This window comes from Equus quagga, chromosome 13 (assembly GCF_021613505.1).
Source record: "Equus quagga isolate Etosha38 chromosome 13, UCLA_HA_Equagga_1.0, whole genome shotgun sequence".
Classification (NCBI taxonomy): domain Eukaryota; kingdom Metazoa; phylum Chordata; class Mammalia; order Perissodactyla; family Equidae; genus Equus; species Equus quagga.
In genome coordinates this window covers 3,010,715-3,037,149 of record NC_060279.1, presented here as the reverse complement: position 1 = coordinate 3,037,149, position 26,435 = coordinate 3,010,715, and the positions used below count along the sequence as shown (strand labels likewise).

The 26,435-nt window shown below is 49.8% G+C and overlaps 1 protein-coding gene and 1 long non-coding RNA gene across 3 annotated transcripts in view; one reads left to right on the top strand and one right to left on the bottom strand.

Annotated features, from left to right (window-relative positions):
- Positions 1-10,045: 10,045 nt before the first annotated feature.
- The window catches only part of LOC124251206 (uncharacterized), a 17,058-nt gene continuing 668 nt past the window's right edge, over positions 10,046-26,435 (bottom strand). Inside the window, exons 2-5 of one of the 2 annotated variants that reach the window (XR_006891709.1) lie at positions 26,182-26,311; positions 25,983-26,091; positions 11,438-11,584; positions 10,046-10,652 (exon numbers count right to left, since the gene is read on the bottom strand). This is a non-coding gene — a long non-coding RNA (uncharacterized LOC124251206). Of the gene's footprint in view, positions 10,653-11,437; positions 11,585-25,982; positions 26,312-26,435 lie in introns of both variants that reach the window. The other variant, XR_006891708.1, reaches the window with a different exon arrangement.
- The window catches only part of IL10 (interleukin 10), a 10,687-nt gene continuing 5,460 nt past the window's right edge, over positions 21,209-26,435 (top strand). The window contains exon 1 of the mRNA XM_046683786.1: positions 21,209-25,763. Coding sequence (XP_046539742.1) covers positions 25,386-25,763 — 378 coding nt within the window. The 5' untranslated portion in view covers positions 21,209-25,385. The remainder of the gene's footprint in view (positions 25,764-26,435) is intronic.

Here is a 26,435-nt window from a genome sequence, read left to right as displayed (position 1 = left end):
CAATGTCCCTGGTGGAAGCAGGGACCTGGAGGGCGTCCAGCCGAAGTTCCTGGCACCTTAAGTGATCTGAGCACCAACGCTAAAGCCCATGGGTGTAACTGCGTTGCGGAGGCACTGTCCTCAGTTTGTAGAATCTCGGAGGTGCTTGTTTAAGAAGCAGACTCTTGGGTGCCACAAAAAGCCTTCTGAATATCTGAAGCGGGGCCAGGAAATCCGCTTTTGAATAAGCAGGCCCAGGTAATTCTGAGCAAGGCTGATTTTGAGCTTCACTCATTCAAGACTGAATCCCTAAAGAGGAAAAGTGTCTGGAAAATGGAGCAAGTCCCTCCCTGCCCTCCCGGGACCACTGCCCCATTATCTCGAGAGCTGGGCCTATTGTTTTGACATTTTATTCTCTTCCTCAAGAAGAGTTCTTATCTGCCAGAAGATTGGTCTTTTTTTTTAAGGTTAGTGGTTAGGCTGGGGTGGGTTCCAGTTCTATCCATTTAGGCAGAGGGGACAGAGCAAAGAGACAGGACAAGTGGGCAGAACCGTCCAGAGAGGAAGGGACAGTGTTGGAAGAGAAGCCCGGGTTCAGACTTGCCCATGTCGGAAAAATAAACCCTCCCCCTTAAGCCTGGGCTGTGGAATCAAAAGATCTGGGTTTAGTCACGGCTCCATCACTTATTGGCTATGTGACCTTGGGCAAATTATTTAGCCCCTCTCAGATTAAGTTCTCTTACTTATAATATAGAGGTGATCACCTAATAGGACTACTGTTAGTTTTAAGGAGATGATATATTTAAAGTATCTAACTCAGGTTTTGGCTCATGATAGATTTTATTAATAATATGACTCGGTAATGTACACCTTTCTGTATTTCCCTCCTCTTGCTCCCTAAGGCCATGGGCTTTAAAGTCGAACAGAATTGGTCTATTCCCATCTCCATCACCAACTCATGAGCTGAATGACCCCTCTGGGCCTCAGATTCCTCTGGGAATAATAGCCAGCTTGCCGGTTTTGTAAAGGCCTGGTGCAACAGTGCATGGAAGGAGCCCAACACCACGCTTGGCACTTGGCCTGCTCCCTCCTGCCCTCCTTCTCTCCTTCCCTCCAGGCTCCCATCTTTGTTCATGCTCTCTCACCTTGGTGACTTTGCTCATACTGCCTCTTCCACCTGGAATGCCCTTTCCCGTTTTCTGCTTATTGGAATTCTTCCCCAAGCTGTCTTCATACTACCCAACTGCACCAGACAAGATGCCCAGATGAAGCACCTTTCATTAACAAATGGAGTATGTATTGAGAATCTGTTATATGCCGGGCACTGTCGCTAGTGACCAGGGAGAGAGATGACTGAGGCCCAGTCCCTGAGCCCAACAAATTCAGTGGACTTAACGTAGAACAGATAAGTGTAATACTATGAGGCGAGCGTAGTAAGAGCAGTGAGTCTACAGTGCTGGGAGAGTACAGAAGAGGGAGCTCTTGGGTCAGTGGGTTGGGGCAGGCTTCACAGAGACAAGGACTTTGGGTTTGACCTGGAGGATGAGTGATATTTGACAGGCAGAGAAGAGCGAAAAGGCTGTCTAAGACTGTCCCAGAGACCTGAACATCTGAGATAGGCAGGAGGGAGCATGGCTGGAGGCTAACCTGGAGTTGGGAGGGGGTGGAGACAGAGCTGAAAAGGTAGGAAGGGACCAGGGTGTGAAGGATGTTGCCTTTAACTAGGAAAAGGTCCCGAGAAGCTGGCTGTGTTCCACCCCTGCTCAGGCACATTGGGACAACGGAGAGCAGAACTGCCGTCCCATGAGAAGCACCATCCCAGGACAGGAGTAGTCTCTGGAAATCACTTATCTCTGGCCATCACCATATCATTGACTCAGGGGCCATGGGCTGTAGGATTGTAATTCAAAGGATGCACCGGTAAGAAGGCCCCCTTCTGCTGGGTTTTGTTTTTTTTTTTTTTTAACTACAAATGGACGACTTTTCTCTTGATTTCTTAAATTCAATTGCAAAATCTAGAAAATCCCACTCCACTCACGAGGGAGTGAAAGTTGGAAGATCTTGCACTTTCTGAGGAAGGTTGCAATGTGGGAGTGAAACTTTCATGTCACCATCAAGCCATCTCTCTCTATGAGCCAGAGGTCAACAACTCCAGTGCTGGTACAATGCCTCATCCTAGGGTCTTCTAGAACACATTTCTGGCCAGGTGTTGTTGCTGGTTTCCAGGCTGTGCCTGACCTCATGCCTGAAGCAGCCACATCATTGCCCTCCAGACACCAGGGCAGCTAGCTGTTGGTACTCATCGCCTCTGAGGCTTAGCACACAAGGCCAAGCAAGGTCCCTGGCCAGCTTCACCACTCTTTACCCCCATGTTCTTTGTGCTCCAGACACACTGAATGTATCACCAGGACCTAGACATGGTAGCCTTTTGACAAATACTTGAAATCTCCTTTGCATGTGCCTGTCTATAAGGGTCTGATCACCTCCTAGGTCCTGTCCCCTGCTGCCAATCCGCCAAACACACACACATGCACATGCTCAACTCACGCTCTCCCCAGCAAGCTCCTACTCACCCTTCAAGTTTAGTCATGTGTCACGGTTCTCAGTGAAAGCTCCCTTGGCTGCCCCCTTCTCCCCCAGGTGGTAACTCCCTCTCTCTTTGGAGTCTTACAGCACTTCTCCTCCATCCTTTAATAGTACTGTCCAGTTGTGGAGTAGCATGTCCTGGTCCGTCTGTGACCCCCAGGGAAACTGAGCTCCTTCAGGGCAGTGCTGGAGACTGCGCAGCTCCAGCCTCAGCAGCCAGCTCAAAGTCTAGCTCATAGTAAACACCGTATGTTGACGGCCCCACCGCTAAGTTGGAAACTCAGCGAGGTCAGGACTTTCTTTGTGTTGTTTAGCCTTGTAACCTCCACACGTCAAGACAGGGCCTGCAATGGAGAAGGCACTCGAGAAAGACTGGTTGAATTAACTGAATCTGATCTACTGAAGACAGTGCCCCGAAATGACAGACTTAGACAACATGTTTAAGTTTCCTGAAAATTGATTTATTTGCGTATTATCGTGACTTTAAATATTTACTGAGCACATGCCCAATTTTTTTACACAAACTCTTAGATATACAAAGATAAACAAGCAAGAAACTTATGGATATGTAGGATAGAGGATGAGATGGTTATCAAAGCAATACTAACACAAGGTAGGAAGGAATGAGTGCCCTAGAAGAGGGACAGATAGAGTGCCACGGGACTCGAGAGAGACGGAACTGCTTCCATAGGATTGGTCAGGGGTCTGCATGGAAGACAAGCCGTTTGGCTTGGGGCACCAGTCATGACATTTTCCCAGTCTGGCCCTGGCAGCCACAGGACTCCGGTCTCCTGGAAGGGGCTGAATGGAGGGGGGATACCTGGCCTAGGCTGAACCATTAGTCTCTGTCTCCCGGGAACTGGGATCTGAGACTTCAGGGCACTAATCCATTTTTGCTGGTCTCTTGAATTAAAGAAAAACAGCCTCCGGAGGCATTTTGCAAACTAGCCAGAAATGCAGAGAAGTCTGGTCTGGGCAGAGAGCAGAATACAAGGGTACTAAGAAAAGCAGACAGGGCTGGCCATGTGGCCTCAGAGAGCAAGAGGCCAAGGCCTGGCTTTATGACAACTTCTGCTTCCGGTTCGAGCCCCTCAGAGACCTACAGCAGCATCTGCCCATGGATATTCTGAGACACTCCAGGCTCATTACAATAAATACCCTCTTTTTGCTTCAGCTAGGGGGACTGTATCACTGTGGCCAGCAAACTTTGGTGAAGGTTGTGTAGTTGTGAAGAAACAGACCTTGGCCAGGATGGGGCTATGGGAAAGGGAGATGACAGTGTAGTTTATTGGTCTTAATTTCCACCCCACATTTCCTCACTCCCCTTCAGTGTCTCCAGTCCAGGGCCCCTCCATCTCCTCTAAACCCGGCCAGCAGCCTAGAAGTCAGTTGAGAGTGTTTACATAAATGCGTGATTACATGCATCACACGTGTGGATGGTGAGGAAGACACAGATTTGTAAGTAAATGCTTCCTCTAAATATCTTCTTGGAATCATGTCAGTGCATACAAGCATCTACCTATGGAGAAAAATCATGGAGAGTCATCATTACAAAGAAAGTACACTAAGCTCTCTTCTTCTGGTGGCTTTGAGGTCTACAAAAATGCACACAGGGTAACCTCTTTACAAAAACTTTACCCAGCTATTCCGAGCTGAATCACACCCTCAATCAAGGCTCACACTGTGTGGGAGGGCTCGGGACGAGAGGAGGGGTCGGCAGTGTTTCTCAGGGGTTGTGGGACTCTCATATTTGGCTGATTGTTGGGGGTTGGGGCACAGCCTGGTTTGATGGGGCCTTGAAGCATATACAATTGGAGGGAGAGCTCTCTTTAAGAAAAAATGTGTGTGTGCCTGTGTGTGTATGTGTGTGGGTAATTACTAATGTAAAACTTGGTCCAGGGCTATGGAAAGGTCTGGTGCAAGTTCAAGACCCTGAAGACTTAGTTTTATTAGCTTCACAGGTAATTGACTTGTAGGATCGGGTGATGGGAGCTTGATGTTAAACTTCACTTTCCCTTCTTCTCTCATTGTCATTTGCATACAAATTGAAATTCCCAGAGGATTGTGGTTCAGCAAAAGCACCACTTTCCTCACAGAGATGACCCCTGGGCCGTGGTGGGGCTGGCAGGAGCCCCTGCAGGCCAGAGAGCACAACCTCCAGCAGGTGTGTTCTGCCTCCTCCAACTCCAGGCCAGCACAACCAAACAGAAGGTTCTGGATCCCTGAGCAGTCAGGAGGTCTATGGCCCTGATAAATTCCTAGCTCTGCCAATAGCTATCTCTGAGAATCAGTTCTTTTTTCTCTAAAATCAGACTGGGCTTGATAATATCCAAGGTTCTTATCTTAAACCTCTTCAGAAATTGCTTCATCTCAAAGTCACTTGGAGAAAGAGCCAGAGCCAGTATCCCAGAATGTGGCACTTCCTACAGACCACCACACCTTCCCTGGGCTCCCATCATGTCCCAGAGAGTCCTGGTCCCTGAGGGGACATGGCCTGAAATGGCCAGCCCCTTCATGATAGAGGCGGGTGATGAAGGTGGGTCTGGAGGAGGCAGAAGGAAGGTTGGCTGGGCCTTGAGCAAGAAAAAAATCAGGGAACTGAGGTGCTTCAATCTGGAGAGCAATTTCTCAAGCAATATTTTATTTAGGCAAATGAGCACAGACACCTGCCTGTTCTCATACTGGCAGAAAAAACAGGAAGGGGGGCTCAGGATCAAATTACAGCGGCAGAAATTCAAACATTTGCAAGAATAGCTGAACTTTCTGAGGTGTGGAATGCTGACACTAGTCACCACAGGTAAACATGGGAACCCTTTGGTGCCTCTGACTCCCATGTGTTCTGCTTAGGAGGATGTATAACGTGATCCCTACCCCTCCCACCCCCAGCACGGGATTTCTTCCTGCTTAAAATTCTAGAATTCTGCATGGGTTGAGCAAGAAAGCACAAAGGAGGACTGACGGTGAAAGGCACAGGTTTGGCAATGAATGTGTCACATTGTGACCCCAGACAAGTTACTTAACTTGGCCATGCAAAAATTGAGGATGCTCACTTCCTGTCCAGCAACAAGGCCTCTGCGCTACAGGGCGTGCGCCCTGACCCTTAGAGATTGACCCCAGCTTAAGAGTCAGGGAAGGTTCTTCTTCCTCGAATTCTTACCCCAGCCTCACCCTCAGCACAAAGACACTGTGTGACCTGGCACTGCTACCCACTTCCTGGGCTGTGAGCATCCCTGAGTGTGTAGCCCTGAGCTGGACAAAGTGCAAGGGTCCAGAGGAAGAAGACGATTGCCTTCAGGGGCTCCTAGAATGATGGGGAAAGCAAGCCTATGGACTCTACCTCCAGCAGCTGCCAGACTAATGGGGATGATAAAGAACATATTGAAATCATCCTACAAGGGCTCGTGGAGGAAAACACAATACTAAGTGAAAATTAACATAGCTCAAGTCTAATAGAGGATGGAGAATGAACTGAGTTAATCGGAGAAGGCTTCTTGGAGCAGACGAGTTTCCAGACTGAACAGAAGGAATAAGGAGAAGGGAGTCATTGATTCAGACACAACTGATAGAGGGAGAGTGGGTTCAAGGGCAGAGCTGGAGGGCAGGTTCTGATCCAGGGTAGGCGAGCGTACAGCTTTCCCTGTGCAGAGGTCGTGTGAGGTCACAGGAAGTTACTCCCAAGCCTGGGGCTGTCTCCTCATCCAGAGACTAAGGAAGAAGCTAAACTAGCTGGTCCCCATGGTACCTTCCAGCTCTACCATCCTAAAGTATGGGGAAGAGTCCAAGGTGAGTTGGCTTGGGTAGGGTAGAAAATAGGTGGTGAGTAGGAAAGGAGAGGTCAGGCTCTGGAGACATCTAGTCTGAGCATCATCCAGATATAGCAGCTTGGGCTGAGCAAAATCAAAGCCCACCCCCGACCAAGAATCATCCAGGACTGGTCCCTGTAAAATGGCCCCAGAGCAGAAGGCAACCTGGCTATATGACAGAATAAACCCAGACAGATGTAAAGAAACTGAAATGTGTCAAGAAGATGGGGCTGGGTCTAGAAAAGTACTACAGATTTCAGATGACTTGTCCGTCCCCTTAACCACGGACTGCTGCCCACAGACGTTGCCAGCTGAACGATACCAGCCCGGCTTCCAGGTGTTACTCTAGTTCTTGAATTCTTCAGCTGGCCCATGTATCTGGATCTAGACTGGTCCCTATGTCTGAGCTGTTTGCACAGAGAGAAGAGAGGAGCCCCTCGAGAGAGAGGCCTGGGCCAGAGCAGGAGAGCCAGGATTGCTTCAATAGGCACAGGGAAGTAGGGGTGGAGTTCGGGAGGCCTTAAATGATCTGCAGAGCACACGCTTTTGGGGCCTCTCATCCTGCCTTGAAGGATGCACTCACTGGCCTTTGCCCTGAGATTCCCAATATTTTCCATCCCACAGCACCTTTGCCAATTCAAATAGACGCCATGGGTAGAAATAGGTATAGAAAGTAGGGAGTATGGAAGGATTACAGTTAGACCAGGCACGGGGCTTGGGACAGGTCATGAAACATGGTCCAGGGAAATCCCCAATCAGAAGCACCCCAGCTGCTTTCCCCATCACTTTGGGTAACTTTCCATTGCCACACACCTACCCCCACCCCTCAGGTCTTTCTGAAGAACCCATTGCTTACTTAGTGATCTGTTAGGCATGGAAATCAAAAGAAGCAATGAACCCAGTTCCTAAACTTGATAAACTACAGTCTACATGGGAAGATGAAACTTATACTCATGCAACAGTAGGGAGTATCCAAGAGGGAATACAATGATCAAGGGCCAAACTGAAATATAGGAGGCTCAGAGAAGGGGGTGTCACTGAGAGCTGGAGCAGTGGGAAGAGACCTCATGGAGGAGACACACCTAGGGCACCGCAGCATGGTAGTCAGTGGATGCGTGGGAGGCAGGAAGGCAGGAGGAGTGGTTTAGGGAGCAGGGCACAGAACGTTGGAGCATATGATGGGACAGACCATAGAGGGCAACTGTTGTGAAATGAACTGCCATTTGTTGAATGCCTACTGTGTGCCACTTGTACTAGGCACTTTCCATCTGTTATTTCATTTTGTCCTCCCAACAAGGTGGTAGTATCTTTATTTCCATTTTGCAGATGGGGAAACTGAAATGTTAATATGAATATAGACTGGACCTGGCGGCCAATGAGAAGTCTCTGTCCCCGGCCAAACTGGCAAGTAGCTTGATGGTAACAGTGATGAAGTAAAACTGGCCTGGGTGCTGGAGAACATTGTCCATCTACTACCAAAGGAGTCAAGAAGGAGACATGACCCAGGAGCCCTCTGGATGCCTTTGGGACACTGAGTGATGATCGCTGACCTAGGGGTTCACCCTCATGACTCGGGTGCTCTAAAATTAGCCTTTGCCCAGGGCTTTTACCCTTAATACTGTCAGCCCGTCCCACTGTTCTTCTGGTGCTCAACTTCTCCGACTTGCTAACAGGCACCCTCCTCCTCCACCCAGCAATTAAATGAGGTAATTAATCATCACCAACTGTTAAGGAGGCCAACAAAGTGTTATGATCACAGGCACCCAACCTGCGGCTATGACTAATCCAGTAGTGTCAGAGATTCAGAAAGCATTGATAACTATTCTAATTATTTTTTCCAGCCTTTGCGTTTTTTCTATTTCTGAGGTTCCAGGTGTGAGATGGAGAGTGAAAGGAAGGCCCAACCTTTCCCAGCATTGAGAAGATGCGCCATTTTGTTCAGCTCCCTACCCAACCTTGTGGCGAGTGAGGGGGTGCCTGCTGGGGTCCTATTTGACTCTCCAAGCAGCACCTTAATGGAGGTCTGAGTGTCACTGAGAAATCTGGGGGCTGGGGTGAGTCAGGCCAGATGGGGGAATCGAAGGCATTCTACCAGAGCGTGGCCAGCGGGGCATGCAGCCGGGGAATCCCTCAAGGGAACCGTGGACCCGTGCTGACCAAAGCCGGCCTGTAGGAAAACCCTGTCTTGCTACATGACTCCTGATTCATGGCTTTCCCCTCCTGGGACTTGGCTCACGTGCTGCCCCTAAAGCAGCCATCATCAGCTGCCTCACATTGTTTTAAAAATAGTCCCCCCCTGCCAAATTCCTCAGACGGCAGCCGCCATCTGAGACTGAAAGTGTCAGAAACTGGAAAAGTCATCTGCAGAAGGCCTAGTCAGGACCCAACTCCAGGATCTCCCCAGGGGATTGTCAGTAGCCTGCTTGGGCATCCCACAAACACACCCACAGCACAAAGCCTTCTAATCACCTCTGTAATTTAGCCTGAAAGCCCTTCATCCCACTGTTAGTAGAACGCAAACCACCCCTGAGGGACAAAAAACGGATAAGGGAACTAACATTTATTGGGTACTTTCTATGTACTGGGCGCCACCTCGTGAACTTTACTTCATTTCAGCTCATCTTCACACAGTCCTTGGAAAGGAAACTGAGACTCAGTGGTTCCACAGTTTACCCAAGGCCACCCAGCAGAATCTGGCAGAGCCAGAATTAGGACCAAAGCGTCTTTGATTCCAAAGCCCATGGTTTTCCTAACATGCCAACTGGCTGCCCCATAACTCTGTTCATTAAAGGACAACAGAGTGTGGCCCCTGTGGCCACCCTGAGATCCTGGTTCTGACACTCACTGGCTATGTGAGCTTGCACTGGGCACCCACCTTTCTGAGACTCACTTCCCAACTGTGAGATGGGCTAATGGAGGGACTGACATCGATTACACAGATCTGTACCAGGATCGTCGTGAAAGTGAAAGGGGTTAATCTACGTACACCATTTAGAACAGTGTCTGATATGCTGCAAGGGCTAGCTCTTGTTTTGCTTCTATAATTTATTCTAAAGAATACATGACACTTATATCAGGCTCAGTCTTGAAAACTGCTCTTAAAAAGGGGGGGACGTGAATGTGCTGAACACCAAAGGGACAACCAGGGCAATCACGTTTTCGTCATTGTCCAGTTTTTCCTGGGGTCGAGCCATCTGAGACATACACCCCTCCTAAATGAACACAGCCCTTAACGTGACAGGGAGGGGGCCAAGGCCATGCCCAGGTGGGGACTGGAGAAGGATAATATGGTCTAAGGAATTCAGACCTGCCTCCAGGCTCAGGAATACCCAGCCATGTTTCCTCGGGAAGTGGTGGGTACTTGGTTTGCTTGAATATTATTTCCAGGATGAACTTTTTCTTCCATTTCCCAGGCTTGCTCAGAAGCTTAGAACAAAGAGAAGGCATCTCAAACTCAGCCCTTAGAAGCCACAGATATTACCAGGATGGGCAATTCCAGAGAAGTGGGCATCTGCCCATGGCTGGCTCTATTCATCTTTCATATTGGGAAGGCCAAATGGGATGATAAATCCAACCAGTCTAGGAGGGCCCAGGGCCTGCCCCCACCCTGCCCTCAACTGCACATTTACACGCACGCATACATACGCGCTCACACATACGCACACAGCCAGGAATGCTCCAGTTTACTGAGACAGTCTATTTGCAATATTACCAGTTAAAACAATTTGAGTTTTCCTGGGAGAGTGATAAATTACAATAACAAGCTATTTTTTTAAGTGTTCACTTGGCCAGTTATCGTTAAGAAAATGGAGGTTTTGCAGGGGGAGGGGAAGGGAGCACCTGGTAAGGGTGAAGCTGTTGGTGAAGGAACCCACACTAAGGCTTTGGAAGGCAGAGAGCTGATGGAGGGACTGGGGTGGGGGGGGGGGGGGGTGTGGGCACAGCAAGAGATAGGGCCGGTGAATGTGCAGAGAGCTCAAGTCAAAACCCAGGGACCCGCCGGATGCAGCCAGCAGCGGGGACGCTAGGAATGTGCCCAGCCTTGCCCTCATAATGAACAAACCATGCTCCTTGATTAGTTCTATCAGTCCTACAGCTGCTCCTGGAAACAATCTTCTCAGGGAGGAAGAGGAAGAAGTCACTCAGGCCCTCCAACTGGAATCTGATCATTGGTGGGTGTGGCGGGCGCTGCTCATCTTCCATTTGGAGATCAGCAGATGAGATGGTAAATCTGACCAGCCTGGGAAAGCCCCCATCCACAAACGTCTCACACACACAAGCACCCTACAAGAGACAGCAACTTAGCAAGAAGGAACAAGGAAGAATATCAAATGTCATCTACCAAGTCATCTGAAACCTTCTGGAATGCGTTCTAAGAGAAACCCCTAGGGAATCCAGGATCTTGCCTTCTGTCCTGCCTGCTCTGCCTTCAGGCTGCAGGCATGTGCTAAGGGGATTCTGGAGATGGCAAAACACCTAACTCCCTTCCAGCACCTCCAACTGCTTCTGCCCCAACTGGTCTGGTAGTGTCAGGGAGGGAGGCAAGGTGGGGCGAGGGCATGAGGTGTCAGAGGCCAGGGATGGGCTGGTAAACCCCAGACACCTGCCAGAGCCCTAAACCTGCGTCAGAGTCTGTCTTCATCAAAAGGAAAGAAAGCAAGTGTGCCACAACCAAATCACAGTAGCCAGAGTGGAAAATACAGCTCTGACACGGGCCGCTGGCTCTGGGGAAAATTCTGCCGACGAACCATACTGAGACTCAGCATTGTTTGTCTCCTATGGTTGCCAAGGTCGGGCTGATTTTTTTTTCCTCTTTTTCTTTTTGGGAGGTGGTGGGTATTTTCCCTTTATTGCAGTGGAGGAGGCTGCTGGTGCCTGCCCTTGGGCAGGCCACAATCAGGGAAAGAGGCTAAACGGCTGCTGTGATGGAATTTTATGGGGCTTGGGTTTTCTTCTGGGACGCTGAGAGGATGGGTAGGGGGAGGACCACACCCTTGTGACTTTTCTTTATTGAGATATAATTGACATATAACGTTATATTCATTTCAGGGGTAATGAAATCTTTTAACCTTTAAAAAATTTTTGAAGCCACGTTGTCCATCTTGGTTTGGTGATACGGGTAAAGAAATGAGCTGATTAGCAAGAGACCGAAGTTCTACTTCCTACTCTGCCACTCAGGCAAGTTCTTTAAACGCTCTGGACTTCAGTTTTCTCATCTGTGAAAAGAGAGGGTAATATAAAAATAAACTGGAAAAGAGACTCCGAAGTCCCTCCCATCTCCAAGAGCTCTGGGCACTCGGAGTCCAGCCTTACCTCTACGCATCCTGGTACCTGACTTTGAGCAAGTCTGCTAACCTCTCTAAGCCTCAGTTTCTTCATCTGTAAAACTGCCATAGGACCCTGGCCTTGCCTGCCCCTGGGGCGGCTGGGAGGCCCGAGCAACAGAATCCATGCAGGGCACTTTGTAAACCTTGATGCTCTAGACACGTGGACACTATTTGTATAATTTCCACTTGCCAGGGCAAATGGTAGTGGAATAAGGTTTTGATTATCTGGAACTCCTGGCTGCCCCATGAAGCCAGCAACAGGCTTACAGTAAAGTAGGAAAGGGGTTTTGTTGGACTGCAGAAAATTTTCTGTCTGCCAGGATCATCAGACACTATGGAATCTTCTCCAAAAGCCTTCAGGAAAAGACCAGACAAGGATTGACTATGCCACGTTGTGTAGTCATGTCTTGAAAGTGAGCACCTGGACCAAGTGACTCCTATTTCTCTTTTGGTATAAGAATGTGCCAGTCCCCTATGTGAGGGTTAGACTGGAAAATCATCTACATGGACAAGAGCCCTTTGGATTTAAACTGGATCAGTTCCAATCTCTAAGGCTCGCTGGAATCTGGGGGTAGCTTCCTGGAAGATGCTTTTAGGGCATGTGAGTGAATGGGCAATATTTTCTGAAGCACGGGATTGGGAGGATGGGTGGACTATGGACGCATGAGGTTTAGAAGAAACGTAGAGAGGTAGTTTAGTAGTTTCCAAAAGGGAAGTTCAGTGAGCAGGTATGCCTACTTTGAGAAGATTCTTGCTCTTACAAGAAGCTGCATGATATAGTTCTTTTTTAAGGTCTAAGTTTTGGGTTCAAATCTGTGCTCCCATTTCTGCCTCAACCACTAACTGTGTGACCGATGATGAGTTACTCGAGCCTCACTTTTACTCTTCTGTAAAATAGGATTAATAATTGGACAAACTCTTGAGGGTTGTGAAGCTTACAGTAAAATAATATAAGTAAAGTGCCTGGTACGTAGTAAGAAATCAAAGAATGATAAAGGAGAACCAGCTAAGCCAGGCAGGAGTCGACCGTGGACATCAGCAGGGTCCATGGGCTCTGGCCCCGGTCAGGCTGTGTCAAGTCCATGGCACAAAGGAGGCACACGTTATATGGTAGCAGACAGCTGGCATCAGTTAGTCACAGAAGAGCTACAAAGAGTCTCACACCCACACACACACAGGCACACACAACAGATCAGATTGCTTAAGCTGGCCATCTCCAGCTCGAGAAGATGAATAAGAAGTCTGCAGACCAGTGTGTTTCCCCAGCCAGGTCACAAGGAAGGAAGGCCCACAGGATGCCTGTGAGCCCCGCGCGGAGGGGGTTTACAAGGAAGGTTTCTGAAAAGCTCAGATTCCCATGGTGGTTATGCGGTAGGTAGAAAGGAAAGAGAGGCCTGGTAGACTGCAACACGTGGGGCAATGGGAAGGACAAAGCTCAGGAAAAGGCTGTGTCGCCTGGTGGTTTGTGGCCTGGCTAGGGAGAAGAAACTCCTGGATCATCCTACTTCTGCTGCTGGTTCTGGGAAAGGCCACCAGGGCCTCCCTCCTTGAGTCAAGGATAAGACCACAAGGGGGCTAACTCTTCCACGTCTTTAGCTATTTTGTGGCCTTAAAGAATTTCGACATCTTGTCAAGCCTCTTTGATCCTCTGCAAGGGAGGAAAAAGAACTGAGGAGTCTCCCCATTTCCCAAAGGCAGAAACTGAGGTTTCCTGAAGCTGGAAGACCTCTCCACAGTCACACAGAAGAAAGACTGAAACCGAGCCCTCCTTTCCCTAGGTTTTCGTCTTTCCCATTTGAGAATCTTAAACCCGCACGCTAGCCAAAATGCGTGTAATATTCACACCTAGATTGTGTCTCCTCTCTGTCTCTGGCATGTGTGAAATATGGGTCTAGGCCCTAAGGACAAAATACACATGTGTACACACACACAACATGTGCATGCATAAAGACACACACACAAATACACAGGAAAAGACTCTTCACAACTCTGGTTAGTGCACACTTAGTGCTGCCAAGCATGGCCGTGAGCACTGGAGGATCTTTCAGAAGAAGAAAGCTCAGTGGGATCAGGCTAGTGAAGGTGGAGCTGAAGGATTCTGCCGCATGGAAGGGGAGGGGCTGGGTGCGGTCACTGCAGGTCATTGCAGCAAAGCTACAAGCGGAGGCAAGGAGTTAGAAGAGAATAGGGCATCTTCTGACAACAGGTGACAGCCCTCCTGTTTCGGCCGTAGACCCTATGTAGAGAATCTATGGGAGGGAAGGCTGCAAAGGCATTTGAGAGCATGAATGCCAAGCTTGGATAGCTGGGTTGCGTTCTGAAGGCCCTAGGAAGCCATTGAAGTTTCGTGCCAGCTGGCATTTGGTGATGAAATTGGTGCATTAAGGTGAGCCTGTGGTCTGGAGAAATCTAAAATGACTTAAAGAATGCATTCTGTTTTCTGGAGGCCTGGGGCTGGAGGGGACAATCCACATAAGAGTTAGCTTGGCTGTCCTTAGAATGGCAATGGCGGGAACAACCCGCTACAGCTGAACCTCCACATGGCCTCGAGCTCAGCTGGGCAGGAAGGACGGGGGACCAGGGGTAGGGTCAATGTGAAGAGCTCAGCGTCCCTCACCCCATTTCTGCAGCCCCAGATCTTGGTTGCAGTGGCCCCAGCAGCCTCAACCCCAACTTTCCTGCCAGTGCAGCCTCTACAAGAGCAAGCTCTGGCTCCATGTGACCTCCTGTGTGCAACCCAGCTCCTCCTCCTCCCTTCAGTTTACTCTCAAGCCCTCTGACTTTACATGAAATGAAACAGACGCCCTGGCTGTGGTCATCGTGACAAGAAGCTCCTGTGTCCTGCTCCCCAGCTCATCTGCCTCTAGCTAGGGCCCTGCCTTGTTAGTCCCCTGCAGCCCCACCCACTCGGGGAGGACCCGGTGGGATATCAACTCTTCCTCCACTTGCACCACCTCTGGATGTTCAAGGTCATCTCAGGAGGCCCAGAAAGGAAAACGAAATAGTGGTCATATCAACAGTCAGAGCTGCTCTGATACGGTGGCCGTGGTCTTGTAGTTATATGGTAGTCATCGTGTAAGCAACGGATCGCCAGTTCATAGTCATTGAGTACTCACAATGTGCCGGGCACTGCGACCAGCATTTATCCCATTTTCGTCTCATAACCGGTGGTGGGTATTATTACTTATCATTTCTTCCACTTACAGATATGATAGGGTTTCCTTGGTGGAGATGCATATGGGGTTCTGGGTTCCAACGGCAGAGCTACAACAAGGCCAGTTTTCCCATGACACCCTGATAAGGGTGTCCTGTAATCCCTCCCCTTCCACGTCCTTAGCCCCAAGCCCCCACCACCACCGCTTCTCAACACACGGTGGAATCAGCCCGTTTGACCAGGAACGTGTTTGTGCACTTCACTGCAGGTAGCTTTCAGCTTACACACAGATGTTTGTGAGTCTCTTTTTTGGAACGTGAAACAATATCTTCAAAGAAACTCACTTTGTGAATGCTGATTTGTTCCTAGCCTACACTGCAACTGGGTTAAACTCTAAATAGCGCCAACCTCAGTTCGAGTTCTTGGGAGCTGGGGTCTATGAGATTTATAAAGGAGAATTTCTTTCTCCTACTGGACATATGACCAGCTGTAGGCAACATTTGAAATAGACAAAGGTGTCTTGGGTCACCTCCTATTACACTTTGCTCCCTCCCCGCGAGACTCCTCTCTGGGTGGGCCCTGTCCACTTTCCCCCCTGAGAGAACCCTCACTTGCAACCCCTCTATTGAATGCCCACCTTCTGCCCAGTTTGACCAAGAGCTCCCGGATGACTTCCTCTCCTTCCCACCCGTCCAGCTCACGACCAGCCCTCCGTAGAACTCAGCCTCGGGGGTCAGCACACCTAAGGGGCTCCTGCTTCTTTTTCATTGCTTCTTCCTCACCTCTGAATCTGACCGTAATGGCTCTCTCGAAGTTACTAGTTACTTCACAAAGGATTTCTCAGAAGCAGAATCCTGAGGTAAGGAATTCCTTGCCTCAGAAAGGTAAGAAAGAACTAACAGATGCCATTCAAGTCTGTAGACAACAGGCATTTCTAAATCAGGGGCGGCCTGTCTACATGTTTCTGTTCAATCGGTCTTCTATCTACTTGCTCTGTGGAGATTCCTTCATCAGGTCCATGAATCTGCTGCTTTGGATGCTGCATAAGGTGAATGTTCACCCACAGTGGTTTTCACCACAAGGGTCAAATACCCTGTTGCCAGCACTGGTCATTCCTCCTTGCCTTCTCTTCCTTTCCCTGTGAGACACAACTGAGAGGTTGAGGGACTTCACTCATTGCTTCAAAGCCTGTAGCAGCTGGCAAACACCTGGGACTGAAGCAGCACACTAACTGGCCTTGTCCTGCCCTGCCCTGGGAATCCAGCTCCCCATGGTCACCTCCACGAAGAAAATCTATTGTCCTAGACTCATGTCGTGAGCCAACCATGAACACTTCCTCCTTGGCACTGGCCTGCCTTGCAGCAGACATCAAAACGACGCTGACATTTTACCACATGGTCAGGTACTTTTTTGAGAACGTGAAGGCCGTTCTGAAAGAGATATGAAGCGATCTCTAGGGCTTTCCAGTAATATTCTTTCCTCCCAGAGACAGTCAATGTGAGAAATCCACTTCCGGAAGGTGATCACCTCCCTCCCACGCCCCCGCGCCCCCCAGGCCGTGCTCTTGAGGAAAAGGCAGCATCACGTCCTCCCCGCCAAACGGAGGCCCCCCTGATTTCCACTGCTCTCAGCAGGCTTGACTCACAACGAAACTGCAACCTCAAGAACACCCGGGGCCAGGATTGCGAGAAGGAAATACAGGTGAACACACGCAAAAGCTGCCTGAGGAAAAGGTCTTGTTTCTCTTACAGAATGGTCCTTCCAGGGCTGGGCGGAAGCTGTGAACTGGAAGGGCTGAAGGGGCTGGGAGTCATGCTGACTTAGTGGATTCGGCAGGGAGGGAAAGTATGCATCAGAACCACACATGCCAACCAACTCCTGCCAAGGAGGGTAGACGGGGCAGGATGAGGAGGGGAGACAGGGGAATCACAAAACCCTAGGATATCAGATTTGGAAAGTACCTTAGAAAAACAGCCCTGTCGAGCCTGCCTCTTACAGATGCAGAAGGGAAGGCCAAGGGTTGGAAAGCAATGCGCCAGGGGTCTCACAGTGGAAGGTCCAGGGCTGGGGGCTGTTCTCCTAGATGCCTGAGCCAGAGTTTTCTCAACCATGGGATTGACTTCTCGGAACCCCTGTAACATCCTCAGGATATTGGGGTTGAAAACCTGTCCTGCTCCGAGTCGTCAGGCCTATAAAGAAACACAGCCGGCTCTGGCAGCTGAGCATTCCCACAGCAAAGCACCAACGCCACAACTCAGATGCCCGACTGCTGGTTATGGGCTAGGCACTCATCTAAGCACTTGTGTATGAACACTATTTCATCCCATCCTTACAGCCACCCCACAATGCCACTCATCATCTCCGGCTGTGGATACTGCAGCACAAGAAAACTCAGTAGCTCGCCTAAGGTCACACGGATGGTAAGGAGGGCAGCTCGGCGTGGAGCTTTAACTTGAACACACAATGCCTGACCCAGTTCCTAAAGGGTGCCCGCCTCATCAGCATGATTCCTCCATCAACAGGATGGGTGAGAGCCCAGTGACTGCGCATGCCGCTCGGTTTTGCATGGGGCGAGAAGAGAAGGAGAAGCAAATTGTGGGGATTTGATTGGTAACTTCTGGCCAGGTGGACTGGGAAATGTCTGATTTTATTTTCAAGACTGTTCTGAAAACTGAGAAAGCACAAGACTAACCGAAAAGAAGGCAGAGTTTTTTAACTGCCCCTCAGAATTGAAGGAGAGCGAGCGAGAGCCAGAGTGGGAGAGTGAGAAGGAGAGAGAAGATTAACAGTGGAAGTGGGAAGTGGAACCCAGATAAGCCTGCAGAAGAGTCCTCCCAATAGCCCTGTGCCCCTGGCCACAGCCAGCCCCTGCAGCCAGGTCCGTTGGAGAAGGGGAGTTACAGTAATAGGCAGGGCGCTGCAGATCAGCACCAAAACTCCCGGGGGTTCTGACATGAAACCACAAACACTGCCTGTGAGGCCCTTCAGCCTCCATGACATACGTGATGCTCACAGGACTGCACTAAGGGACCAAACTGGCTATTTGGAAACTCTGAATAAAGAAGACACCAGTGGAGTGGTGGACTTCCCCCTTCTCCCTCCAGGCCAGGTGCCCTGTGGGTGTGTACCCCTCCCTTCCTCTGAGGCCAGGTTTTTATTAAACCTTTAAGCCAGGGGTTCTCACGGGGTGGTCCAAGGACCCCCGGGAGGTCCTCCCTTTTACAACTCTATATCTACGTGAGGCTGGATTTTCTTCATATGCTTCAACTCAGACAACATATCACAACAGACTGAAGGTGGGAACAAATGTAGGAATCCAGGTTCTTCTACTAAACCAGATATTTAAAGAGATTTGGGACAAATGTCAAACAGCACCGCTCTTCTCACTAAATGTGCTCTGACTTGTAAAATATAGTTATTTCTCATTAAAAAAATGTGTTTTGTTTATGTTAACATGTAATGGGGTTTTTTATCATCACTTTAAAACGTCATAAATAGATTTTTTCTAATTTCCCAGTTTTACCTTGTAATATGATTAATATTGGTAGATATAACTCACGTAAGTAGAAGCTCTTTGGAGTCGTCAACAATTTTAAGAATGTGAAGGGGTTCTGAATCCAAATAGTTTGAGAGCAGCTGACTTAGGGGGTCTCAGACCACCCTGGACGCAGGCGCACAACCACACTCCCTCCCTGGAAAGCCATGACCTCAGGCTGGCACGTAAAGGACACAGTCCCAGCAGAAGTGGCATGGATCTGGATGGAGGCAGCCCCTGGCTCGCGCCTGGAGTGCGGACGTGCATCTGCAGTGCACACAGCGCCGCATGGAGAGCGGCTGAGGACTTGGAGTCAGGGATGCATCTTAGAGACGAGAATCAGAAAGGCAGGATGAAGCTCTCAACTCTCACTCTCTCAAATAAGGTTCCTGGAAGGAGATGGTGCCCCAGAGTTCCTGTGGTGAGAGGGCACACCAATTGATACTTTTTAACACCCCAGCCATCATGTGCCAGTGACACACTGCAGTAGAAACACTCTTCTGTCTGCAAATACTCTCAATACTCTTGAAATATTTCCCTAAGACACAAGTATCTAAGCGCCCCTCACCCCCGCCACAGCTCCCAATTGCAGGGTGCACACCCGGAAAGGGCACAGTAGATGCCGACGGTCTGCTGGATGGAAACTGTGTTTGTAAGACTTTCAGCTTCTCCTCATCACTGCAACCCCGGACCCCAGCTGTTGGTGCTGGCCAGGAGAAGTCAGAGCAATTTAATCCTCATCTGAGGCAAGGAATTAGGTGATGATCTATCTGAGAATAACGCAAAGAGAATCGGGTTCAGATTCCATCTTTGCCATTAACTATCTACAGTCCCCAGAAAGGCACTTTCCTCTCTGGGCCTCAGTTTGCCCACCTGTAAAATCAGAGATATGGGTTAGACAACGTGGAAGGGCCTTCCTCTTCTGACATCCTACAACACAGGACATTTCTAATGCTCCAAAGACCCCGGGGGATTTAGTTAACATCTGTCTGGAAGGCTGGTGATTAGTAATGAGACTGATTCAAAAAGTGGAAAAGCTTAATGGGAATAGGCATATAGTTTGTGAGGATTCATCCCCTCAAGCAAATTCATCCTCTACTTTATATGAGATGGAAAACAAACGTACACCCAGTTACAGCTACAAAAAGATTAAGCAGCACAGAGTCAGTCAGTCAGTCAGCCAACAAACATTTAGTAAGAACCTTGGATGTGCCCAGAATTGTGCTAAGTCCTGGGCAAACAGTGATGGTCACAAACAGACATGGGCCCTGCCCTTGTGAAGGTTACAGTCTAACGGGAGAGACGGAGATCAATCAAAGGACTATATAGCCATGTATACAGTTACAAACTGACATAAGTACTAAAGAAAAGAAGCAAGGTATTCTGAGAAGACCTGAGCTAGACTGGGGAACAGCGAAAAACTCATTTGAGGAAGTAACATCTGAGCTGAGAACTGAAGGAGGAACAGAGAGGTAAAGACAATCCAGGAAGGGGGAATGATATGTGCAAAGGCCCTGCGGTAGGAGAGAGAGCATGGATCATTTGGGGAAAAAGAAAGGAATGCCAATGAGGCTGGAGTGCAGAGGGAAGTGGAGAGAGCTTGAGGCAGAAGAAATAGACGGTGTCAGACGATAAAGGGAGTTGTAGACAGTATGAAGAATATGGGTCCCTATTTTACCCAGAAAGGGAAACTGGCAAGCCATGGAAGGGTTTAAGCAGGGGGAGAGTCATAATGAGGTTGGTGTTTGGAAATAATCACTCTGGCTACGAAGTGGAGAAGAGTTTGGAGAATGGTTTTTAGAATATCAATCAGGCATTTATTTTGGAGCCCAGGAGAGATAAGACGGTAGCTTGAACCAGACAGTTGTTACTAACGATGGTGGAAATGGAGAAAAGTAAGTAGATGAGAGAAATCCTTGTGAAGAAAACTCTGAATGACCTGGTAATAGACTGGACATAGGTTGACAAGAGAAGGAGGAACTAACAAGTTACTAGGTTTCTAGCTTGTCTGATGGTTTAGACGGTGGCGCCATTTACTGACTTAGGGAGCTCGGGATGAACGTGGGGCCAGGGAAAGAAGATGACGAGTCTAATCTCATATACAGAATTGACTACATAAATTGGGGGTGCAGTGCAAAATGAAAATGCGAGTCCCCTTGCTCAACAATTACTAAGAATTTCAAGACAGTGACAGCAGAGCAAGTGCAAGGCCCTTCTGAGCATGGGACCCTGTGCGACTACACAAGTGGCAGGGCCACGAAGCCCGTCCTGCTCATACATGTTGGGTTTGAAGTGTCAGCCACCTAGAGGAAACATGAGTAATCTGAATCCCACTGGAGGAACAGCCCTAGAGCTGAAAGAATCCACTAGTGCCCCAGGCTCGGAACCCACTGGTTACGCTAGGCAGTCATGCAGACACAGCAGAAATAGCTGTGTCCTCTGGGTGGCAAGGGCTCCAACACCTGGCGTCCTAGTCTGTGTAAGACAAACTTCTCATGTGAGAAGTTACAGATCGCGGTGTCCGTCCCCTAAGGAAAATCCAAATTGCTTGACTTGGCGCCCCGGTTGCACAAAGGGGAATTCCACATCGCCTGTCCAGAGACCAGTCCTTCCGCTGTGGTTTGCAGTCTGCTGGCCACTGTCCTCGGAAAGGCACCCAATCCGGTTTGCATAACCCTTGCTTGATTCGCCCTGGGGCCAGCCCCAGCTCAGGCTCCTCCTACACCTCTGACCCATCAGGCCTTTATTCTGGACACCCCTGCCACAAGGCCAAAGTCAGAGGAGGGCAGCGCCACAGACCCCTGGCCCCTGGGGCCCCTACCCAGCCACACTTGTGGGGTGTGGTGCAAGACTCTGTGCTGTTGACCAGGCTTCTTGCAGCACAGCCACCAAAGCAGCCTCTGTCCAGGGAATTGAGGAAGGTTATTGAAGGGAATGCTAGAAATTTCAAGCTGAGGAAATTACTGTATGCTGCGATGTCCTGAATAAGAAGAAATGAAACTCCCGTTATTAGCCTTAAAGGAATGCCTAGTAATGGGCGAGTAGGGGCCAAGCGCCTAGGGGATTCTTCATCAGGACCACTGTCTCCCCTACCCCAGGTGGGCACCATCCCATCTTCTCTGCTTGCATCACTGATCTGCCTGCTCCCTCCCAAGGGGCCCTATTGCCAGGCAAGCCAATTGAACCCTGAGTCCAGCAAGCCCAGATTCCTTAGCCTTCCCTCTGCGGCTCCAGTGCAGCCCCACAGGGCTGTTTCCCACTCCTGGCTCTGAGTTGCTGAGTAGCTGCAGGCATAGAACAACTGTGCCAGGAAGGCTGCCATTTTGCTGAGCGTGAGGGGAGGTGGAGGTGATTCTTTATAAGATCTTGGGCACTGTAGATAGGACCCTCCAAAGCCATTGACACACACACCAGTGATTCTTGTCCGCCCAGACTTCTCTGCAGCTGAAGTGGTGAAACTCACAGAGTGGAGCTTTCCAGAAAGATCCTTTCTGGAAAAAATCTCCTGGGCTGATGTGACCCTGAATGCTTGGGCTTTACCCACGTCCTTTCTCCCTGACATCTTGCAACAATGGATAGGAGAGCAAGCAGGCAGAAAAGCACGTTCTGGATGATATATGAGTGCCGTAGCTACCCCGGACTGCCTGCCTCTGAACTTCTTGTTGGGTGAAACCGAAAAATAATATCCCCTTTTTTTTATGCTGTGCTTAGTCAGATTCCCTTTCGTTTGCAGTTAAATACAGAAATCAGGGAATATTCTGGAGCAGGGGTAGGAGAAGAGAGGTATTTCCGCCCCTGACACCTTCCTTCAATTTCCCAGTGAGTCCACACTGGAAAAATTCATTTGAATTCAATTTAATAAGCATTTATTAGACAGCTGCTATGCATCTGGACTTAGGGAAAATTGGACTCAGGCCCTTTGCCCTCAAAGAACTCACAGTCCTCTTGTATTTGTGTCCTCTTGAAATCCACAGGACCAAACGGTGCCCAGACTGACACTCGACCCACCCGTGGGCACCTGCTTTCCCACTTCCTTCCTCGCGCGGGCTCTGCCCTGGGGTTGAAACGCAAACTCAGATCTCCTAATAGGCAGCTTGTCGCCATTTATGTCTCAGATGTGACCTATGAGGTTGGCACTTTTCCCAGTGGATCCTAATGACTTTTCAGGAGAACAGATAACTTCACAGCCTTGAGAAACAGGAGTTAGCTCTGTCATTCCCTTTGTTGGTCAATATAATTGCAAAGGGTCTTAACTTTTCCCAAAACGTTCACACCTACTCTCTTGTTGATTAAGGAATTGCATCATGAAACTTGCCTAATGTTATCTCTGACCCTTTAGATTCTAAAAATTTTGAGGAGAGAAAGGACAATGTCTTCAGATCAATGGAGAAAGGATCAACTACTGTTTTCAACAAATGGCCTGAGATAACTGGCTACACATTCCAGAACAAATAAAGAAGTCAGAGCCTAACCCTAACACTGCATAATGGATTATGGATTAAAGAAAGTTAGAAATGGCTTTTACATACCTCCCTTCTCCCTGCCATCTCGTGCGTGTGTGTATGCGTGTATACATATTTATGGCAGAGATGCTGCCCGCCTCCCTGAGTTGCTCTCCCTACCCTCTGAGTGCTCGCTGTGCCCAGACCAGCCTCCATAGCTTTGCTTCTTGTGGCCATGGTCCAGGCTCCCAGGGCACTCTGTTCTGCCCATCCCAACATAGAAAAGAAGAAGCTGTGTGCCTGGCACCTTCCGCAGGCCAGACCCTGTGCTGGGCACCAGGTACACAAAGGATAACAAAGAAACATCCTGCTCCAGGGAGCTCACAGCTGACTGGGGGAGGCAAGCTGTGCTCATGGGTGACAGCCACATGGGACTGTAAATCCAGCAGTGGAGGAAAGCAGAGCAGGGTGCAGACAGGGGCAGGAGGGGTCTGTGCTGCCTCGGTCAGGGAGAGGGGCCTCATTGTCTCACCTGGGGTTCGGCCCTGGCCTCATGGGTCTGCTACACTGAGTCTGCAGCAGGAACACCCAGCTCAGAGAGGCGTCAGCCCGCGGAGCTAAAGCAGACAGCCCAGAAAACCCAGGGGCCACGAGAAAGGAGAAGGGCAAAAGGGATGCAAAGCCCAGCTTCGGGCCCGTCCTCTCTGCTTCCTGGTGGCAAAACTCAGCGCTCCTCAGCCCAGTGTGAACCTGGCAGGAGCAGCAATGGTGAGTTGGCTCTGCTTCTGTTTCTAAAAGGCTCTTTCTCCCTTCATGATTCTGAGGCTTCCACATTAACAGGCCCCAAAGGGTTGGGAGGAGAGGCCACAGTCCCCTGACCCTGACACGCAAGGTACACCCACAGGATGGGCCTGGACCCTCTCGCTCCTCCCTCCACTCACTCCAGACCAGCCTGGCCTTAGTATGTCACCCCACTTGCTCTGGCATGGTGACCTTCTCCAAGGGGGCAGACTTGGAAACTGGTGCCACCTGAGATGTCCCAGCGCTGATGCAGGAGGGCAAGGAAATAATAGAAACACTGGAGATATCCCACAGCTGGTCCACGCTTTACTGCCCCGAGCCCGTCCCCTGCAAAGCCAAGGCCCCTGGCAGGTAGGAGGCAGGTACGACCACCTCCTTGAGACAGTTGGAAACCAGACACAAAGGGCCAAGCCACTTGCCCTAGGTTTAAAGAGTGACAGAGCCAGGGCACAGCCCAGAGCTCCTCCCCACGCAGGTCAGCGCTCTTCCCACTTACTGTCTTCACTGGGCGGTGGGGGAAGCCCCTGTGGAAGGGGAGGTCAAGGCACAACCAAAGGACCCCCAGAGACTTTCCAGATACCTGGAGAAGGGATGCCACGACCCCATCTTTCCTAACTAGAGGTGGAGCGACTTCCCTCACTTCTAGCTACTCTGTCCCTGAACATTCACACCCACACACTCACCCTCACACTCACACACTCTCACTCACACGCATACATACACTCTCACACTCACACACTCACACACACTCAAACACACTCATATGTGCAAATCCAAACAAGACGACAAAGGCTTCTTTGGGTGGAGGGAGAAGGGATAAGTAAGAGGAAGGAAGGAGGCTGCTGTGCAGCCCGCACGGAATCCGGACTTATTTTCGTTAGTATTTCTACTGCTTCCCCCCATCTTTCAAGCTTAAGTCTCCAACCATGGCAGCTCGTAACTAAAAGAAGCCTTGAGGACTCCACAATCCAAGCTTCTCATCCCACATCCTGGGGACAGTGCAGAGAAGGGTATGGAGCACGGCGCTGGCACCAGGCAGGGCTGGGTGCGAGTTCCACCCCTCCCGTAGCACCTTACAGGCTACTTAACACCTCCGTGCCTCAGTGTGCTCACTCTAAAGTGGAGACAGTTGGGGTCACAGTGACTAGCAGGTACCAAGTTCTCAGTAAGTGTGGGCCTCTCTGACCAACTTCCCCCAAGTCCTGGGACAGCGAGGAGATAGAAACACGGACCTGAGAGTCTAAACAAACCCAGGGTTACAGAAGAAGCCTGGAGCACATCCTCTGGCCCTGCCGGTCCTATAGGAACCAGCCTCTTAAATAGGCAGTCTTGGAACATAGAATGAAAGAACCAGAAGACAGCTTTGAGGAGATTGAGCTCATCCCCTTGTTTTCACTTGGGGAAACTGAGGCCCAGAGAGCTGAGGTGACTTCTCAATTCAGCAAGGAGAAGCCTTGGGTGTTCAATTCAGGTTGGGAAGGGGATCCAATTATTTCTCAATACCAGTGTATTCTGGAATGGCCAACTTGTCCACGTCACTGACCTAGCAACACGCAAATGGAACCCACAGCTCTGCGCACAGAGCAGCTGTTCACCCCAGGAAACTGACTTTTTTTAATTAAGAGAAGCTGAAAAATTATTTTAAAAGAGAGAGAGAGATAACACCCTAAAAATAGCCATAGTGCAGAAGTTCGTTTCAACTATTTCTTTTGCTTACAATGCAAAAATTGAAAACTTTAAGAGTAAGAAGTTCAACGAATGCAAAGCTGGAGTGGGCTCGGGAAGGGAGGAGCTTTAGAAAAAAAGCTTTGCCAGGAAATCTGTGACTCTGTGGCTTTTTATGAATGGGGAGGCCTCATTGAACCCACAATATATAAAGGGGACACACGAGGTGAAGGTCGATACATCAGGGCCTTGCTCTTGCAAAACCAAACCACAAGGCCGATTCACAGAAGAAGGCAGAGCTCAGCCATGCCCAGCGCAGCACTGCTATGTTGCCTGGTCTTCCTGGCCGGGGTGGGAGCCAGCCGAGACCGGGGCACCCAGTCTGAGAACAGCTGCACCCACTTCCCAACCAGCCTGCCCCACATGCTCCATGAGCTCCGAGCCGCCTTCAGCAGGGTGAAGACTTTCTTTGTGAGTATGATGCCCTCTTGTCTGTCCTTCCTCCCTGAACTAGGCGTGCTGCTAGAGCTATAGGAACCTTCCTTCTTGCTCAACTCCCTCCCAGCTTCCATTCCCCACAAACTTGAATTCTTAAGAGGGTCTCAAGTCCAGCCGTGCGTTCAGGTAGTTAAGCTAGGCTGGGGTGATGCAGCAGACGCGCAGGAAACGCTGCCCTAAAGGTAAACGTACTCTCTCCTATGCTCAGAAACTTTTCGTAAGATTCTTCTGGAGCTCGATACTTCCTTGGCTGGGAGAAATCCAGAAGGGTCTGAGTGGAGGTGAAGGCGTTCCCCGTGCCCTAGGCAGAGAAACATAAATTGCCTCAGCATGGAGGGCTTCCAGAACCTGAAGGACTGATGGTTCGGGGAAGCGCCGCACAGGGGTTCACCTGCCTTAGGAGACGCTTCCCACTCCCAGAGACCTTTCAACGCTGCAGCTGGCCGTGGGCAGCAGGGAGAAAGACAAGCACAGAGCCCCGGAGGGTTGACGTAGGCGGCCCCTGCACACCTGACATGGATCTGCAGAAAGATCAGGACCGAGTCTGGCTTCTGCCTTGGCTTCAAAATTGGCCAGATTTTTAAAATCACTTGATCCCGAGAGAAAGGATCTGATTGAACTAAGGGTCCCAGCCACATTGAATGT